Source organism: Nyctereutes procyonoides, unplaced genomic scaffold, assembly GCF_905146905.1.
Source record: "Nyctereutes procyonoides isolate TBG_1078 unplaced genomic scaffold, NYPRO_anot_genome, whole genome shotgun sequence".
NCBI classification, from domain to species: Eukaryota; Metazoa; Chordata; class Mammalia; order Carnivora; family Canidae; genus Nyctereutes; species Nyctereutes procyonoides.
In genome coordinates, this window is record NW_026575044.1 from 3,143,567 (window position 1) to 3,163,823 (window position 20,257).

The 20,257-nt window shown below is 46.9% G+C and overlaps 1 protein-coding gene across 4 annotated transcripts in view; it reads left to right on the forward strand.

Annotated features, from left to right (window-relative positions):
• The window catches only part of GPR161 (G protein-coupled receptor 161), a 47,776-nt gene that overhangs the window by 3,558 nt on the left and 23,961 nt on the right, over positions 1–20,257 (forward strand). For 3 of the 4 annotated variants that reach the window (XM_055323985.1, XM_055323982.1, XM_055323983.1), the window contains exon 2: positions 2,147–2,270. In XM_055323985.1, the coding sequence (XP_055179960.1) occupies positions 2,255–2,270 (16 nt within the window). In that variant the 5' untranslated portion in view covers positions 2,147–2,254. Of the gene's footprint in view, positions 1–327; positions 566–2,146; positions 2,271–20,257 lie in introns of those variants that run through there. The other variant, XM_055323984.1, reaches the window with a different exon arrangement.

Below are 20,257 nucleotides of genomic sequence, written 5' to 3' on the forward strand. Positions count from 1 at the left end.
GGGGGCGAGACAAAGAGCGGCGGGCGCGGCGGGTCGTGGGAAGGCAGGGGCAGAGCGCGCCGGGAGGGCGGGCGGCGCGGGGCGCGGGGGGAGGGGCGCCGGGGGGGGAGAGCGCGGGGGGGGGCGGGCCCGGGGGCGGGGGGCGCGGGGGGGCGCGGCGGCGGGCCCGGGAGAGGGGGGCGGCGCGGGGCGCGGGGGGGGGCGCCGGGGGTGGGGAGAGCGCGGGGGGGGGCGGGCCCGGGGGCGGGGGGCGCGGGGGGGCGCGGCGGCGGGCCCGGGAGAGGGGGGCGGCGCGGGGCGCGGGGGCCGCGGGGGGCGGGCCGGCGGAGGAAGGGCGCGAGCGCCGCAAAGTTACTTGGCCTGCGCCCGCCGGGGTCCGCGTGCTGGCGGCGGGCGGCGGGCGGCGGGAGGAGCGCGGCGGGGCTCGGCGGACTGAAACCCGAAACCTCCAGTCTGCGAGCGCGGCCGAGAGGAAGGAAGCGGCGGCGGCGGCGGCCGCCGAGGCGAGAGGCGGCGGGGCCGGGCCCTGAGCGGCGGCGGCGGCGGCGGCGGCGGCGGCGGCGCGGTGAGCCGGCGGGGTCCGCGGGCCGGGGGAAGGCGGGAGGGTGTCGGCGCCCCTTCCCCCTCGCCTCCCCGCCCCCACGGCGCTCTTCTTTCCCCGCGCCCCCCCCCCCGGCCGCGCTCCGCCTGCGGGTGGGGAGCCCGAGCTCTTTGTGGGAAGATCTTGGGGGCGCGCCCCTCCCCTGCGGCCGGGGGCTGCGGACAGGCCTTTCCCGGCCCGCGCCGATTCCCCACGCCGCCCGCAGCCCCTTTCTACGACCCCCGGGAGGAGGACTGGGCTTGCACGCCCGGGCCGGTGGGGGCCGCGCTCCCTCCGGGCAGGGGGCTCGCGCCGCGCTCGGGGGCCGGTGGGGGCGGGGGGAGCGGAGCGGCCTCGCCCCTCGGCCGGAATCGGCGCGCACCCGGTGAGCCGCATCCTCCCATCCTCCCAGTCGGGCTCGGGGCGCGGTCTCCCCGAGGCTGGGTGGGAGGCGCGCCCAGAAGTCGCCGGGCGGACGCGGGGTGGGCGCCTCGGCCCCACTCATCTGTCAGAGGGAGATTGGGTTAGCTTTGGGGGGACTTGGCCAGCCTCCTGGGCCACAGCTTCACCCCGTGCCACCTTTTAACAAAGGCAGGTGAGATGAGCATGTCTGTTGCATAGCTGGGACGCCCTGGTGCGCTTCCGAGAGGTCCGCTTTCCAGTAACCACACAGCTGTGCATTGGCATCACTTTATAGCACATCTCTGTGGCTGTTTTTGTTCGCTGTTGTACCTTTCATCCGCTTTTTCGAAGTGCTTTCAAGAGCAGGTCATTTGATCTTCTTCACTGTAGAGTAGGGAGGTGGTGTGGTTTTGGAGGGAAGGGACCTTAGTGCCTTGCTGAGTCCACTGGGGGTAATGGTAACTTCCGGCAAGCCTATCTCAGTGTGCTAGAGGCTGGGGAGGATGGACGTCACCGGGTCTCCTCTTTTTTGGGGTTCACCCCAGCCTCCTCTCTCCCAGTGACCTGGCCCTGGAGCTGAGCTGGGGAGAGTCACTGCATCAGGGAAATAAGTGGCCTTCCCTTCTGACCCATCTTACTGCAGCCACTGAGACAGGTGAGAAGAGGCATTTCCCAGGCCCTTCAAGCAGAAAGAGGAGGCAGGAGGACTTCAGGTCACACAGACACAGGCTTTTCAGCCACCTTTCTTTAACTGGGCTTTGTGTCACCCATTCCTGTCACTTCTTCCAAAGCTCCCCTCTTTTCTTGTTCTAGTCCACACCTATCTTGTTTTGTACCTGTAAGATGTTTATAAGCACTTGTCATATACACTTTTTAATATCATTTACTTAACAGCCGGTGAAGTGCAATTAGCCTGTTTTATAGGTAGGGAAACAGACTCAAGAGAGGTAAGTACTCGGCTCAGGGGCCAGGATCGAACTCAGGTCTTTTGACTTTGGCAGCGCTTTTCACACAGGCAGGTCCTTGAACGCAGGACTTCTCCTGGCCCCAGAGTTCTACCACCATGGCAGGGAGATTAGGGACTCCTCAAGAAGAGGCCTGCTTAGCATTTTAGAAACTAAATCCAAAGCCTCAGGTACTTATACCATTCTCTTTGTGTTGCAGCCCTGTGTGGTGGGAGTATCAGAGACGGAGGACTGTGTGGTCAGAGGGGCTGAGCTCTTTGTTTGGGTTCCACGGAAGGCAGAATGGGCTGAACTGGAACTGACCTAAATGTCCACCAAAGGAGGTACAGTTCTGTGGTGTAAACTCTGCTGCTACCTGGGCTGGTCAGTAAGCCTTGCTGCAGGAGGAGGGCTGGCAAGGGGTTGAGGGGGGGTGCCCATTGCTGGCTGGGAGCATGACTCGTTATAAAAAGACATGCAGGTGCCCCAGAACTCTAGCACATTATTGCTTGACCTGGATTTTAGGGGAAGCTGTAAATTTTCATGGGAATAAAAATCTCATGTTTTAAAAGTTGGTAACCAATTCAAAACAGTTTTCAAAATGTGCAGGGCAACCAAATTATGTGTGCAGGCTGGTTGTTTGCAGACTGCCAGCTTGCAACCTCTGGGTTAGACCTCAGGAAGCAATGGGATGCAATAAAGCATGACTTGAGGGGAGGAGTGGTGTCTTCTAGCTGTTTTTCCTTGAGAACAAAAAACATCAACAAAGCTGGAGATGGCTATCAGTCCTGTCTGAGTTTGGAGGAAGGGTTGACTTTATGACTCAGTACTTCATTCATTCAGCCACTGCTAATCTCATCTGATTCTAGTCTTACACCATGAGAATGCTTACGACGGGTATTATCTGTTTCCTTGGCCAGTTATGGGCCCAGCAGGCATTCAGGGCAGATATGTTCAGGGAAGCTGGGAGCATAAAGGAAGGCGTGTTCTATGTGAGCTGGAGTAAAACAGCAGGAGGCACATCAAATTTGGGCTTGGGTTTGTTTTTTACTCAAGTAGCAGGTGAGGGAGTGCTACATCAAGAGCAGAATCTGAAGCCAGGCAGCCTGTACCTCTCTCCCTGCCATTTAACAAACCTGTGACCTTGGATAAATGATAGAAAACATGCCTAGAGTGTAGTAACTTTTTTAAAAACATGAATTATTGTAAGAGATTTTTTTTTTAAATTTATGATAGTCATACAGAGAGAGAGAGAGAGGCAGAGACATAGGCAGAGGGAGAAGCAGGGTCCATGCACCGGGAGCCCGACGTGGGGTTCGATCCCGGGTCTCCAGGATCACGCCCCGGGCCAAAGGCAGACGCCAAACCGCTGCGCCACCCAGGGATCCCTGTAAGAGATTTTTTAAATGTATAGATAAATAAAATTCCCTGCACTTCTGCTCCATTCCCTGTCCTGGATGAGAGGGAACCACTGTAAGTATATGATTTTCTAGGTCTTCCTCAGTGCCTGAGTATATGCCAATGGAGCCTGGAGGTATAGCTGAATATGTAACACCTAGTTTATTGATACTATATTATAAAACGTGATAAAAATATTCTCTGTATTTCCAACTTTAGGACCAACCTTAATATATTGAAAACATTTTTAAAAATACATAAATGGGGATCATATATTATTGTGTGCTCTTTGACTTACTTTTTTTTTTTTTAAGAGATTTTTTTTTTTTATTTATGATAGTCACAGAGAGAGAGAGAGAGAGAGAGAGGCAGAGACACAGGCAAAGGGAGAAGCAGGCTCCATGCACCGGGAGCCCGATGTGGGATTCGATCCCGGGTTTCCGGGATCGCGCCCTGGGCCAAAGGCAGGCGCCAAACCGCTGCGCCACCCAGGGATCCCCTTGACTTACTTTTTTGACTAAACAATGGGACTTGGATGTCTTCCAGTATGAAAAACATAGGGGCGCCTGGCTGGCTTAGTCGGTGAAGTGTGTGACTCTTGATCTTGGGTCATAAGTTCAAGCCCTATGTTAGGTATAGAGATTACTTAAAAAGAAATAGAGGGGCACCTGCATTCCTCAGTTGGTTGAGTGTCTTCCTTCAGCTCAGGTCGTGGTCTAAGGGTCCTGGAATCGAGCTCAAAGTTGGGTGCCCTGCTCAGCTGGAGTCTGCTTCTCCCTCTCCTTCTGCTCTCCTCCCTCCCCCTGCCCCCGCTCATGCACTCTCTTTCTCTTAAATGAATAAATGAAATCCTTAAAAGAAAAAAAAGAACAGGGGTAGCCCGGATGGCTCAGCAGTTTAGTGTCACCTTTAACCCAAGGGCGTGATCCTGGAGACTCAGGATCGAGTCCCTACGTCAGGCTCCCTGCATAGGAGCCTGCTTCTCCCTCTGCCTGTGTCTCTGCCTCTGTATGTGTGTGTCTCTCATGAATAAATAAATAAAATCTTAAAAAAAAAAGAAAAAAAGAACAAAGGACATAGATATACTTCATTCTTTTTAATGACTGCATAGTATTTCGTAGTATAGATTCACCATAATTCATTTAAACAATAGGTTATTTATGGGCCCTTAGACCCATTCCAAGCTTCTCTCTTACAAGCAATGCTATTGTGAACACACATCTCTGTGTACATGAGAGTATTTCTGGATAAAACTTACTCCTCCAAGTGAAACTGGTAAGCCAAAGGGTATATTACTTTAAACATTTATTTAAGTAGCCTTCCCTTTGTTTACTGGGATCTGGTGATTATGCAGAAAAAAAGATTGAATTTATTTACTTAGGTTTACTCTGGGGATAGATAGTATATATAAAGCACAACATTCAAAGGGTGTAAAAGGTAATACCTTCCTCCTACCTCAGCCCTTTTTCCCTTTTTGGACGCAACTAATTTTTCAAGTTTTTGTGTATTTATCTGGAGATAGTCTGTGCATCTGTAGGCAAATAAAATGTGTCTTCTGTTTTCTCCTTCTAAAAAATAAATATAGTAGTATTCTATTCTGCTACCTCATTCTGCTTATGGAGTTTTACAAAGTTAACAAACCTCTTAGAGACCATTCCCTATCGAAGTTCTATGCATTTTAGGTTCTCCCAAGTTTACATTAAAAAAAAAAAAAAGATTAATCAATGTACACTCCTTCACATTGCCCCATGAAATCCTTTTCCAGTTTTCCTGTTGAATTGTGATTTCATCAATTTTTGAGGCTCTTCCTAAATTCTGGTCTTTAATTCTTTTCTTGTTAATAAATCACATATCTTGCCTTTTATGTGTCCCTCCCCAGTTTTGCTTTGCTATGCCTTTGATGTGCCCAAGTGATGACTTTACGCAGCTGAATCTGTATTGCTTTTCTGTGGAACTTCAAGTTTTTGGGCCTGCTTGGGAAGCTGTCTCCTATCTCAAGATTACCTGTTCTAATATTTTCTCTTTTCCTTCCATTCTTTCTTTGCTTTTGTTCATTGAAACGTATTTTACATTACTGTTTCTTTCCTTCTGTCTTTTCTCAGGTTCCCTCATCTATGACACTGGGGAAGTCGGGGTTTGAATTTGCCTGTGAGCCTCGTTAGTCCATATGGGAGCTCTGTTTTCTTTCGTGTTTTAGAGGAACTTTTTTTTTTTTTTTTTTTTTAAATCAGGTCTTAAGGATGAGCTCTTCCCTGGGTGGGAGAAGATGGAAAATGGGCATTCTCAGCAGACACATTGCTGTGCAAAGTCATGGAACAGAGGAATAGCGCTGGGTGTTTGGAGAAGTGGGAGTGATTCAGAGAGCTGCAGTGGAGGGTGCTGCAAATGAATGTGTTGTGCAGGTGGCTGGGCCAGGCCTGGCCTGACCACGCTGGTTAGGAGTCGATCAGTCTAGCAGCGCTGGGGAGTGGTGAGGGAGACCAGAGGTAAGAAGATGAAATAGAAATGTCCGGTAGTCATTGTGGGGAAAGATGGTGAGGCTTGGAGCTGGGGTAGTGGCAGTGACCATGAATTTTGAGTTAGAATTTACTGATGCAGTAGATGTCTGTGATAAGGAATGGAACCAGCCAACATTTATTGCTCTACGTACAGCATCTCACTGAAACCTAGCAAGTCCTATGAAAATCTAAGGCTCCGATATGTTTATTAACCTCCCCAAGGTCACACACTCAGAAAATGTTAGTCAGGGCCTTAGCCCCCTCAGGATTACCTAGCACGAGTACTCTCTGATGTCCTAGGTTTCTGTGTTGAGTGATCTGGGTGGGTGGTGATGTTTTTCCTAGAGTAGTGAAAAACATGAAGAATAGCATATTGAGATGGTAGACGCAGAGATGATGAATTCCATTTTGCACGTGTTCTAGCTGAGGTGCCTGGGTGTGACATATGGGAGGAAACACTCACTGGGTGGGTGGATATGAATCGGGAATTCCAAAGAGTTGTCCGGGATATAGATGGGGATTTTGGAGTCCTCACCATTTAAGTTGGTATACAGAGAGAGCGCACCGAGAGAGATGCTAGGTATTGAATGGGAGTCCTCCTTTAACAAGTGATGAAGATCCAGTTTACATTGGCTTAAGCAGAAAGGAAAGTTATTGGCTCACACCACTAAAAAGCTCAAGAGTGGCTTCAGGCATGGGTTCCAGGTTCAAACGATTTTGTTGGGACTCATTTTCTTACCTGCTCTGGTCTCAGGCTCTCCCTTCAAGATGGCTAGGGAATGCTACCAGGTTCAAATCCAGTGGGAGAGGGGAGCTGTCTTTCTCCCAGCTACCCCAGCAACAGGCCCTATGCCTCATAAACTCAGTGGCTCAGAGGGAGTCGGAATGTACTGGTTGGCGCGGCATAAAGCATGTGCCATATCCGTGAAGGCACATGGACTTCAGGTCTACAAAGGGTGACTCTCCAGGAGAGACTTGGGGACAGCTCTCAGAGCAAAGGGATATAGGGGGATAAGCAGTTAATTTCCTCTACAGATGGGAGAGGAAGAAGTAGTGTGGCAGAGGGCATCCTGGTGAGCAGTGGCACTGACGGGAGCTTAAGGAGGCATGTTGGATTTGGTGAAGAAGTCATCCTTGCTCAAAACAAAGACAGTCATCTGTTTGACACTTGACAGGGACTGCCTTCTAGAGGGCTCACCTTCCTACCTGCATTCTACACCCCACGGTTCTGCGGAGCTGTAGTGACAGTCAGGACTTTGGGCTCTACCGATGATTACGGTAATCACATATGTAGCTAAGTAACTCACTCACTTCTCTGGGCTTCTCTTTCATCATCTGTAAGATAACATGGCTACACTGAATTGCTCCTGTGGCCTCTTTTAGTTCTGAAATGCTGGAGATGAATGAATCTCATCACTTCAAACCACCTTGTTACTACAACTCCAGTCCAAGCCTTCATCTATCACTTGGGCTTCAGCAGCCACCTTCTAACTGGTGTCCCTGCCTCCGCCATCCCCCCACATCTGTTCTTGACCCAGTAGCAATGTGACCCTTTTAAAACATGTCAGTCACATTGCTCCAGGGGTCTCTGTCACACATGGGCTTTTATTCATGCTCCTCACCACGGTCTGGTGCCCTCTGTGATGTCATCTAGTTGGTCTGCTGGTCCCTCTTCTACTTCGCCCCAGCATTCTCACCATGCCCCAGCATTCTCACCATTCCTTAAACTCAGCAAGCTCATTCTGCCTTAGGGCCTTTGAACAGCTTCTTCCCTTGGCCTGAAATTCCTTTGCATTGTTTTCTGCTTTGATCAACTGTCTCCTGGGAGAGATCTTCTGACTACCCACTCCCCTACTCACCCATTCCTTCCCCTTTCACCCTGCTCTTTCTTCATGACATCTACCACTATCTGTAATTATTTTGTGTATTTATTGTCTCTTTGTTTACGGTCTGTGTCTCCTCCCCCATGAATGTGAGCTCTGGAAGAGAGATTTCGGTTCCATTTTCAGTTCTGTGTCCTAGTGGCTTAGCACAAAGTAGGAATTCAGGAAACCTTTCTGGGGGTCACTGAGTGACGGATGGGAAGGGGGAAGCTCAGAGTATCCAGGAACCTGTGGCAATGTGGTAAGGGTGGGAGGGGACATTCTTTATTCCTCAGGGCTTTTTGTGATGGCCTCTGTCTCAGATATAGTCATTAGAAAAAAAAACCTACTGACCCAATGTGAAGCCCATTGTGGAACTCGATCTCATAACCTTGAGACCATGACCTGAGCCAAAATCAAGAGTCAAACACCTACCTGACTGAGCTGCCCTGGCACCCATTTATTTCTCTTTTTGGTAGCTCATTATTAGTGTATAGAAATGCATCTGATTTCTGTGTGTTAATTTAGTATCCTGGGACTTTACTGAATTCATTCATTAATGTTTGCTTTTTTAAGGTTTTTTTTTTTTTTTTTTAAATTGAGAGAGAACACAACCAGGGGAATGGCAGGCAGAGGGAGAAGCAGGCTCCCCACTGAGCAAGGAGCCTGAAGTGGGTTTCCATCCCAGGGCCCTGAGATCATGACCTGAGCTGAAGGCAGACGCTTAACCTGCTGAGCTGCCAGGCACCTCCAGTTTTACTCTTTCCTTTGCAATTTGGATGCCTTTTATTTCTTTTTATTGCCTAGCTGCTCTGTCAAAGTCATATAATCCTCCTGACAATCACATAAAGTAGGTTAATTTCACTCTCTTTTTCCTGTTGGGGAATTTGAAGCTTAGAGAGGTTACATGACATACACAGGTCATATGAAATTCAAACCTAGTTTCTGTCAAGGTTCCAAAAACTGGTTTTTATATTGAATATCAGATCAACTTAGATATTAAAGAGTAGGGGGCATATAAAATATTTTCTCCCACATGCAAGGTGCTGTTGGGAATTCATAGGGGAAACTGAGGAAGAATTAATAAGTTTTCTGGAGGAGTAAGTGTCCTTACCTAAAATAAAAACTTGTGCTAAGACCTGCATATTTTGACAGAATAACTAAAATATAAAAGGAAAGCTATAGGTAGTAAGACATAGGAAGGGTCACTGTGGAGGTGGAATGTTCCAGAAAGTTTTCTTCAAAATTTTACTGTTAAGGGAGATCTTGAGCTAGATGTTATTCACATAAGTGGCAACAAAGGTCAGGGACCAGGAATGGCATATGGTAGTGCTTTCCAAGCTTCCCAGGCTGTGTGGATCCTCCTCTCCTTTTAACATCACTTCAGCTGGAGAAAATGCTTAATTACAAAAAGCTGCTTTGAATCAATAACGATGTGAAAAACGAATGTTAATTTTATCGACCACAATGGCATCTGTAGACATTTGAAGAATAGTAGTTCCATATGCAAGACTTCATTTGTTTGGTCTACAGACAGTTAACTGCCACCCACAGTCTGGAAAGCATGACTTTGAGGATGTGTGATAGGATAGTTTGTAGAGGAAATAAAAGGGAAGATATCCAAGAACTAGTAACACTCTGCCTTGTTACACAGGCCAGGGCAGGTAGGGTCTGTCTCTTCAAGAAGTAGGCTTGGCCTTTTGGAAAAATTTTTTTTTAAGATCTTATGTATTTATTCATGAGAGACACAGAGACAGAGGCAGAGGCATAGGCAGAGGGAGAAGCAGGCTCCCTGTGAGGAGCCCGATGCAGGACTCGATCCCAGGATCCGAGGATCACTACCTGAGCAAAAGGTAGACGCTCAACCACTGAGCCACCCAGGTGCCCTAATTTTAGTATTTTTTTAAGTAGCAAGAAGGAAACTGCAATATTGTTGAGCCTCATTTGTTAGATTTTATACCACCAGAAAGCTGGATACGTAAGTGCAGACAAATATACTATACAGTGAAGGTCTAAGGTTACAATTTTCCAAAAGATTTAGAAGTGATACTACTTTAAAACATTTAAACAATGTCCTCAATTTTAGCAATATGAATTTAGCTTGCTAGGCTCTAGGAAGATAATGAATAAAACAAATAAGGGTAAAAGCCAATTAACATAATAACATTGTTTATCTCGTGGTAGAACTACCTAGTGTGCCAGGATGCCCTGTGTCCCATGGTTCATTCGCATATTCAATTATTTATCACATATATTGAGTACCTGTAATTTGTCAGTCACTATTCTAACTGGTGAGGAAATTTGCAGGTCAGAATTTCTTGTGCTCATGAAGCATACGGTCTTGAGGGAGAGAAAGGCATTAATTAACAAGATAAATAAGTATGTGCATCTGTACTAAAGAGAAAAAGTAAGGAAAGGACTAGAGCCACAAAGTGTTGGAGAGGGTTATGAAAAGCAGTGTGGGCTGGGAAGGCCTTGCCCAAAAGGTGGTTTGAATTAAAACCTAGAGGAAATGGGAGAGCAGCCCCAAAAGATATCTAGGATAAGGGCATTCCAGGCATAGAAATAGTAAGTGCAAAGGCCCTGTGGTAGATGTGTGTTGATGTATCTGTGTGATAGTGAGGAGCCAGTGTGGTTGAAGTGGGTATAAAAAGCAGGTTTTATTACAAGGTTGAACAGTAATGGAGAGCTACATCATCTAGGAAACTGCAGGGCTTATTCTGAGTGATACCTTTTTAGGATTATGAGTAAAGCAGTGACTTGTTCATTTGTTTTGGCCTCTGAACAGGCTCATTCTGGTTGCTGTGTTGAGAATGGGGACACTATGGTAGATGCAGGTAGGCTAGCGAGGAAGGCATTTTAATAATCCAGAGAGAAGGTATAACATAGCCTGGACCAGAGTGATGGTAGCAAAGATAGTAAAACATAGTTGAATTCTAGAAGCATTTCAAAATCAGAGCCCATAGATTTGCTAATAAATCAGATAGGAGGTGAGAGAGAGAGTAAGGAGTCAGGAGTGACTCCTCAGTTTAGGGTTTGAGCAACTGGGAGGATGGGGGAGCCATAACATGAGAAAGAAGAACGGGAAAAGAGGTCTGAGAGAATCTAGTTCCGGACGTGCTAGGCATGCCATGCTGGTGACATCCGACTGGAGATGTGGAGTAGCCACTTGCACGTATGAGTCGGGAGCTCTGGGGGAGTGGCACTGGCTTCTCTCTGCCCGAGCGAGAGATCCTGCGGGGACCATTGGCCCACCACACTCATGTCTGGCAGCAGCGGCAGGTAATTGGGAGCCGCCTTGGGCAGTCCTGCCCTGGCCTGACCCAGCTTTGCCTTTGGGAGCTGCTGGGTCCCAGTTCCAGGCAGGATGGCCGTGGGCCAGCACGGCAGAGGCTTTCCCGAGCCTGCCCTGGAAAAGCTGGCGTTTCTGCTGTTCTCCCACCCAGGGGTATCATGTGGTCCGAGCTGGGCCGTCCAGTGGCCCTGGCACAGGAAAGCTAGCCGCCTTGTGTGCAACTGGAAGAACAGTTTCTTTAGTAGGTCTTGCACGACCTTCAGGTTGCTAAAACTTGCCCAGAGAGCTGTCTGTGGTCACACCGTCCACACTGCCCTCCCTGCCTTTTCTCTCTGGACTTAGGACTCTCCCCTGGTGAGTTGTCTTCATCGAGACTGCAGCTGGCTGCTTGTGGACTCTCTAGGAGGCAAAATGGACCATCCCCTGTCCCCGTTGACTGGGAAACACCAGGGTGATGCTGGCAGCGGCTGGTGTTGCTGATGGCGGCCTGGGACACAGGCCAGTGACCCTTTGAAAAAATTCAGCAGGCAGCCCACAGCTCCACGTCCAGCTTGGCTCGGTACTGAGTGTTCTCACATCCTCCACCGTGCACGACAACTGCAACAAAGGAGTCTGATGACCAGAAAGTTGAATTTTGTCTTGCTGGAGATGAAGGGTTTTCTTTAGGGTGCTCAGCTGGGCGGGGGGGGGGGTCACTGTGCCCGAGGAGCCGGTGAGGATGGTCCGGGCCGGACACAGCTCACACCCTCTCTGTTGCTGGAGGAGAGGACTCCAGAGGCCCTCTGACAGTGTGTGAGCATAGCCACTGCCTTCACTGGATGACTCCCCAAACCCTGTCAGAGGAGTGAGAGAGGAGGAATCCAGATACATATGTTTTTTCAGCTTTTTAAATTGTATTTAACATAAAGCTTGCCATCCTAGTCATTGTTACTTCACAAATCAGTGGTACCGACTACATTGTGCAGCCTTTCCCACCGTCCATCTCTAGAACTCTTTTCATCTGGTAAAACTAAACCCATTAACCAATCCCCCTCCCTTCCACCTCTCCCTCCTGGCACCCACCATTCTGCATTCAGGCTAATTCTGGCCGCTCTGAGCACCTCACATTAAGTGCGATCATGCAATATTTGTCACTCTGTGGCTGGCCGACTCCATTCGACATAGTGTCCTCCAGCTTCATCCATGTCGGAGCCTGTGTTAGAATCTCCTTTGGAAAGCTAAATAGTATTCCAGCCTGTAGGTGTTCCGTGTTTTGCTTATCCATCATCACTCAGTGGACGCTTGGGTGCTGCCTCGTTTTAGCTAGTGTGAATAATGCTGTTAGGAACATGGGTGCACAAGTATCTCTTCGAGACCTTGCTTTTAGTTATTTTAGGTTTATAACCAGAAATGGAACTGCTAGATTGTATGGTAATTCTGTATTTAACTTTTTGAGAAACCCTCATGCTGTTTTCTGCAGTGGCTCTATCAGTACATTCCCACCAGCAGTGCAGAAGGGCTCCAGTTTCTCTACATCCACATCCTCACCAACACTGGTTGTGGGGTTTTTCCCCTTATAGTAGCCATTCTAACGAGTATCAGGTGATATTTCCTCATAGTTTTATTTGCTTTTCCTAATGCCCAGTGATGTTGAGCATCTTTTCATATGCCTGCTGGCCATTTTACAGCTCTTTTTTACACACAGATGTTTTTTAGGTTGTTGTTGAATTTTAGGAGTTCTTAATACATTCTAAATATTAATCCCTAACCAGATCTATGATTTGCAAGCATGTTCTCCCATCCTGTGGGTTGCCTTCTTCCTCTGTGGATAGCACTTTTAGATGTACAGAATTTTAAAATCTTTGTGAAGTCCAGTGTGTCTATTTTTTTCTGTTTTTGTACCCTTGTTTCCTGTCCAAGAAATGATTGCCAAATTCCATGTGGTGACTTGGTATATTTTTTGTTGGTTCTTTAGGCTTCAGTCACCCTGCTCTCCCATTTATTTGTTGTTTCTTTCCCTCTTTCAATAAACTTATTATACCAATAGATCAGTAGCGTATTTTAGACTTAGTGAATCTTTATGAGCCATTCCACAGACAGGGCAAGTATTCCTAGTAGAGGAGAGGCAGAAGCAAAAGCAAATTGGAAATGGAAACATATGGCTTAGCAGGCTGGAGCAGAAAGCCCACGAACAGGTTGGTGGGTGAGAAATTTGAAATGTAGGTGAGGCCACACCGTGTTGAATCTTCTACCATGGTGAATGGTTAGATTGTAGATAGATGGTAGCATCACAGCCATTGGACCAAGTTGTAGAGCTGTTACAACCTATTGTCCTTTCAAACTAAGCACTTAACCTTTCTGAGCCTCAGTTTCCCCATTTTATTTATTTAGCAAACACATGATTCCAAACACTATGCTGAACACTGTAAAAATATTAACTCATTTACTTCTCTCACCAACTCTATGAGGCAGGTATGTGAGCAAGAGGATTGTCCCCATTTTACAGAAGGGAAGCTCATGCCCAGAGAGTTTAAGTAACATGTCAAGGTCCCAGAGCCAGTAAGTAGTGGAGCTGGGATTTGAATCCAGGCTCTCTAGTTCCAGAGTTCATGCTCTTAACCATATTATGCTGTCTCTCTGAAACAAGGAGAAGCATAATTCCTACCTCTAAAAGTTACCCAGATGATCTGATGAGATGATGCACATAAGGGCATGTTGTATGTCTCACAGTATTTTCCGAACACTTTATTATTAGTTAAAAGTAATTAAGCAACACTGTGGACATGGATGAGATTCTCAAGGGTATAGGGATGAATCAAGGAGCAAGCCTTGGGAAATGTCTGTGCTGAGGAACGAGGGTTTGGTTTTGGGAGGACCTTGAGCAGACTCACTGTTGACCTATGTGGGACAGGGTCACAGTCAGTGAGGAGCCCTGACCTCCAGCCTGCTAGTCTCTACAAATAGATGCCGTGAAGGGCAGTGAGGTACTCAAATGGATGATGTTTGTGCAGAGGGGACTGAAGCCAGGTCTCTCCCGCTGGCGCACCAGGAACCCAATTGGGGACTGTAAGGCTGTTTGGATTCTGACTGTAGCTTTTTTTCCTTCTGCGTTGCATTTTCCCAAGCAGACTAGAGCTCAAACCTGCCCTACCTGTGAAGTGAGAGGCTTGGAACTAGGACATTACTAGGTTTGTGGTGGCCTTGTGGGGACAGGAGCGAAGTGCACAGTGCATGGTAGCAGACTCTGGGCTAGCTGGGCAGGCCTCCCTTTGGGGTTGCTGAGGTCAGCTTGCCACACTTGCCATTTTGGGGACAACTTTGATGTCAGTGCAGGGGAAAGATGGCAGGACGATGGGGATCCTGGGGATCCCTGGGGAAACCCAGGATCTTGTGATCCCTCTCTGGCTCTCAGTGAGTTGTGTGGTCTGGTTTGAAAGTGGGAGGGGTGGGGTTTACTGTCTATCTCAGTTACCTTGGTGCAAAGCCAGGTAGCTATTAGAACCTTCTTTCCAACTGCACCTCCCCAGCTGGTGATTGATGTGTATAAAGCGCTTGGAGGTGCTGAGATGAAGAGGACCTGAGAGAATTGCCAAAACAGTGCTGTACTGACCTCACCTGGGCTTGTTTGAAGTGGTGTTTAGGAATACTTCCTCGCCTGGAGGGTTGTTTATTTGAGTATCTTATGTACCTGCCTGGCTCTTGATTGGCATTTACTTTCTTTAGCAGAGGGTAGCTGGTGGTCCCAGCTTTCGGGCTGCTCAGTCTCCTTTTTTTTTTTTTTTAAGATTTTATTTATTTATTAATGAGAGCAACAAGGAGAGAGGCAGAGACACAGGCAGAGGGAGAAGCAGGCTCCTTGAGGGGAACCTGATGTGAAACTCGATCCCAGGACCCTGGGATCACGACTTGAGTTGAAGGCAGACGCTCAACCACTGAGCCACCCAGGCATCCCTACTCAGGCTGCTCACAGAGTGGGGTGGCTGTGGAGGAGAAAGTGAACTAGGTATAATTAAGAATGTCAGAAGAGAATCTTCTGCCAAAAGAATCTTTTTCTATAGAAGACTTAGGGAGAGGACCAGTGTGTCTCATCCTGTCTGGCAGCCCTGTGTTAGAGAAGTGTCTCCTTCTGACCAATATGGCCTCCTAGCAGCCCCCTGAGCCAGGGCCAGTTGTATGCAGGCTCTTGGGCTGAACCTTTTTTTTTTTTTTTTTTTTTAAGATTTTATTTATTTACTTGAGAGAGAGAGAGAGCACACAGGGAGAAGCAGACTCTCTGATGAGTAAGGACCCTGACACGGGGCTCCATTCCAGGACCCGGAGATCATGACCTGAGCCGAAGGCGGATGCTTTACCAGCTGAGCCCCCCCAGGTACCCCCCAGGCCCACTCTGACAGCCTCACTTACAAGGGGTGGAGGGCAGGGGTGGCCTCCTTTTCTTTGTAGAGGCTTGTAGGCTGGGCCACAGATCTCCTGATCCCGAAGAGACCACACTCTGGGGATGAAAAGGAGTCCATGATGCTTGTGTCCATGAGTCTGCAGCAAGAAGGAAGGGATAAGAAGGTTTTTAGGATGAGGCTGAGGAAGGCCGAGCTGTGCCTGAGGAGTCAGCCTAATCTTAAAAAAAGGGAAGGTTCTCGGGATTAATCTCCAAAAAGTGGGGTCTTGACATTTTGTATGAAGACCATGGCATATCAGAATATTAGCTGGGATTCTTTAAGTTGCAAGTGACAGAAACCCAGCTTAGTTGGCCTCAGTGAAAGAGAAAATGTACTCAAGAAGAACAAGAAGATTGAGTCTCAAATTATTTCATCAGCATCTTTGGATGGACCCATTGCATTCCCTCTCCCTCTCTCACTATCCTTCCCTCAGCTTTGCCCATGAGCGCTCTCCTCAGAGTGCCAGAGAGCCAGCTGCTCCACCTCTAGGCCCAGTTTATCAGCCGACCAAGCTCTGGTAGCCAGTCTGTCCTTCAGCAGATCCAGCCAAAGTCCTGAGTCATGTGGCCATAGCCAAAAAATGGAGGAAGCATCCTTTCCCATTGTGAAATCAGGGTAGACCTTCCAATGCTAACACTAGAGAGAGGGAGACCTGTGGGGAGAGCTTGCTGTGTGCCAAATGCTGCTCTAGGCACTTGGTACAAATAAACGTAAACTTAGTTCTCATAATGACTATGAGGAAGATATATTCTTTTTATAGATGAGGAAACAAGTCAATAAGTTTTTGTATCTAATAAGTAGAGAAGCTAGACCTCACACCCAGGCGGTTTAGCTGTGCTGTTTATACACTTCACCTCCAGGCCACCGTCTTTTTCTGACAAATGTGAGATGACAGTGGTCTGAGCAGGAAGGATGGCCACTACAACTCGATGAAAATCAGAGTTCTAGGTAAAAATATGAGGTGAGATCATACTATCCAAATTTGCACAATTAAACAAGAGAGGTAATCTACCCTTACCTTGTAGTAATTCTGTTTTTGCAGATCAAGGTACTTCTAGGATCACTTTTTGGAAATTACCATGCAAACTGGTTTATAAAACACAATAAATACCTGTCTCAATATTCCGTAACACTGCATTATTTTTTAACCCAAAATAATACTGTATCAAGATTTGGCTTTGAATGACTTGAAGCCATCACCAGCAATCCAACCCAGCAGACTGTTCACCGTCTCTAGGAATGGCCAAGAGGCCAAGGTAACTCCAGAAGAGGTACATCCGTGCTACACTGAGCCACGGCAGGAAAGAGAAGGGATTGTGAAGCCTTCCCTGGTGACCTGTCAGGAGTAACTTCTGATTCGTTTATTAAAACCCCAGTCATGCCTCTCATTCTCTCTCTTTTACAAATAAATAAATAAATAAAATCTTAAGAAAAAAAAAACTACCTCAGTTATGGAACACATGTGTTGTTTCTCAGAGATACGGCACAAGGCAACAAAGCAGGGCACAGTGAGTGTGGGAGTTCTGAACCACCTTTGTGTCTGGCGGCAGAACTGGCCCACAGAGTGGTAATGTGAGTCACACGTGAATTTGCTTCCATTCAATGGGCCCCGGCTTGTCAGGCCCTGGGTAAGCGGGCTGCTTGCCAGGACGCCTTCACTGGCTGGGGCAATCTGAGTCCTCTCTCTTGTTCTTTAAAGGTACACCCCTGGGGGATTTGTTGGGGTTGTGCCTCCCCACTGCACAAGTTGGGAGGCCTCCTGGCAGAGGCCGGGATTTTGGAGTTCCCTGGTGGGCAGCTCTTTGGCCCACACACCCCTTCTGCCTCCTGGGAAAGGTTGGACCAGAGAGCCTCAGCTCTGCAGGCAGCCCTGGGTTCTCTGGTCCTATAGCTCACAAGTGTGCCTGTTGTAGGGCCTCTGGAGAGTTGGAGAGTAACAGGGGAGAGTACTGCTTTATTAATTCTTTTCCCTGTCTTTTCTATGTTTTTTTTGTTGTTGTTGTTTAGGTTTCGTTTTTGGTTGTTGTTTTTTTTTTAAGATTTTATTTTCATTCATTCATTCATTCATTCATTCATTCATGAGAGCCCCAGAGAGAGAAGCAGACATAGGCAGAAGGAGAAAGAAGCAGGCTCCATGCAAGGAGACTGATGTGGGACTCCATCCCAGATCCCAGGATCACGCCCTGAGCCAAAGGCAGATGCTCAACTGCTGAGCCACCCAGGCGTCCCTGTTGGTTTGTTTTTTTAAAGATTATTTGTTTATTTGAGAGAGCGTGTGTACACATAAGCATGAGCAGGAAGGGGAGGGGCAGAGGTGGAGGGAGAAGCAGAATCCCTGCTCAGCAGGGAGCCTGATGTGGGGCTCAATCCCAGGACCCTGGGATCATGACCTGAGCTGAAGGAAGGCACTTAACTGACTGAGCCACTCAGGCGCCCCTTCCCCTGTCTTTTGGATTTTAAGTTCTGCATCCTATTTTTATTCTTTTACATTGTTAATACTCATATTTAGCAATGACAAACTTATGGAAGCTAGTCCTTCATCTACAGATAATTGAGTGTACCAACTACCTACCACACACTTGTGCAGGTGCTGGGGAAGCAGCCCTAACCAAAGTTTCTGCCCTGAGTACATAATAATCTGGACTCTTTCTACTCTAACTATGCCTTTAAGAGCTTCCATTTTGCTTAGTGTTTTAATTTTGCCCTGGTTTCAAAGCCTCTAAATTAGCTCTTTTTTTTAATATAAAATTTATGGCTGATGTTTAACTTTTTAAATTTAAGCTTCATTTTTAAGCAGTTGTTATTTAGATTTATGCATAAATTTGCCAGTTTCTTTTCTAACAGTTGATTCTTGCACACTGTTTATTTTTTGGATTTTGGGTTCCTTCATGAAATGTGTCTTTAAGTGGATCATTCAGTCAGTTTACAATTAGTAAACTTTCAGGTTTTGTTTGCCTCAAAAGTGTATTGTGCCCTCTTTTGGGTGATATTATAGAACTTTAGGGAAAGAGTTCTTTTCCTCAGTCAGCACTTTGAGAGATCCTTCCACGGTTTTTTGGCCTCTATTTTCTGTTTTCTTCAAAAGAAGAGTCTGCTGTTTATTTAATGTTACTTCTTTATCAGAAAACTTGCTTTTACTATTTTCTCTGTGTCTTGATGTTTGGCATTTTTCATTGTGATGTGCCTTGATGCAGACTTTTTCTAATTTACTCTTAGAATTTGAGATAACCCTTCATTCTGAGGACTTGTGTCTTCCTTTAATTCTAGAAAATGTTCAGTCATCCCTTTAAAAATTGTGTCAACCTTGGTGTGGACAGTCTAGGCCCAACTGAATGCAAGTTGGGTGCTTTGGACTCAAGTAACAAAACTGAAAATAGATCTAAAAATCACTTTAAGAAATGTATTTCCTGTAACAAGCCAGGATGAGTGACTCGATGGTTTGCTAATTCAGCGGCTCCAGGATTGACCATCTCCTTGCTGTGCATAACACGCTGGCTTAGCACCTCTGAGGATCCCAAGATGCCTGCCTTAGGGCCCTCAGGAAAAGATTTGTCTTCTGGGGTCTTTATGAGATCAGAGCAGCTTTCCCCAGATACCTCCATTTCCACCCCTGCCAACCCCCAACTTCTCCTCTTGACTACTTGGCCAGGATTGCATGGAGAAAGGGACACAATGATTCCTTTAGACCAACCAGGGTTTAGCTCCCAAATCTAGGGATAGGATCAACCATCTTGGAGTCACTGGGAGGAGGATTACACCAGAACCAAGTCAGAGGTCTGCCAGTAAGGAGAAGAGCCAGAGTGGTGGTTGGGTAGGCACCCAGCAGCATCTGCTACCTACGTTCTTCACTCTTTTGCTGCCCTTCTATTGAACTTATGTTGGATCTTCTTATCTGTCTTTTGTAAATCTTGACTTTTCATGTTTTCAGTTTCTTAATTGAATTTTGGGTAATTTCCTCAGAGCCATCTACCAGTTTACCATCTTTCTCTTTAGCTAAATCTGCTGTTCATCATAACCATTGAGTTTTTAATTTTGACAACAAAATTTTTAATTTCTAGAATCTCAATAGGATTCTTTTTTTTTCTCAGTTGCTTACAATTTTTTCATGGTATCTTGTTCTTTCGTTATGGTTCTTACCCCTTTTCTTTTTAAAGCTTTCAATAATATTTATATTATAGTCTCATTCAATTTTTTCTATTAATTTAAGTTCTTGGAATGTCAGTTCTGTTTTTTGTTCTGATTGTCACTCATGATGCAGTCAAATGCTCTACCCCTGAGCTATACCCCCTGATTGTCACTCATGATGAACACTATGCACTCACCTTCACTGTTTGTTTTGTGAACGTGGAAATTTACCACAGACCCATTTTATGTTTACTTTTGTCAGCATTAATTTTTACATGGATTTATTAGTTTGGATTTCTGCCCCATGCAGAATGCATGGATTTGGTACCTGCATCAGCATGGCACATGACTCAGTGTTTGCTTTCTCAAGGCGGGAGGTGTTTTTCATGCTCCACCCAGAGCCTCAGGTAAATAAATGACTGTGGGTTTTTTTTTGTTTTGTTTTGTTTTGTTTTGTTTTTTTGCTTCCCTCTGCCAGCGGGAAAAACTTTTCTAATCTCTTATTCACGGAGGGGGCTGCACTTCTAGAACCCATGGTTTATACAGGCATTGGTTCCAGTTCTCTGCCTTGTGGAGCTCAGAGTTGCCCTCCCACATAAACCACCTCAACCCCAGGGCTCTTGAACTGGATCTAACACTCTTTTGGCCGTAGGTGTGGGATTTTACCTGACTTTGAATTTTCTCCCTATTTTTGGTACCTGTGGATTTCTCTCTCTCGGCTTTTCTTTTCTTTTTTAA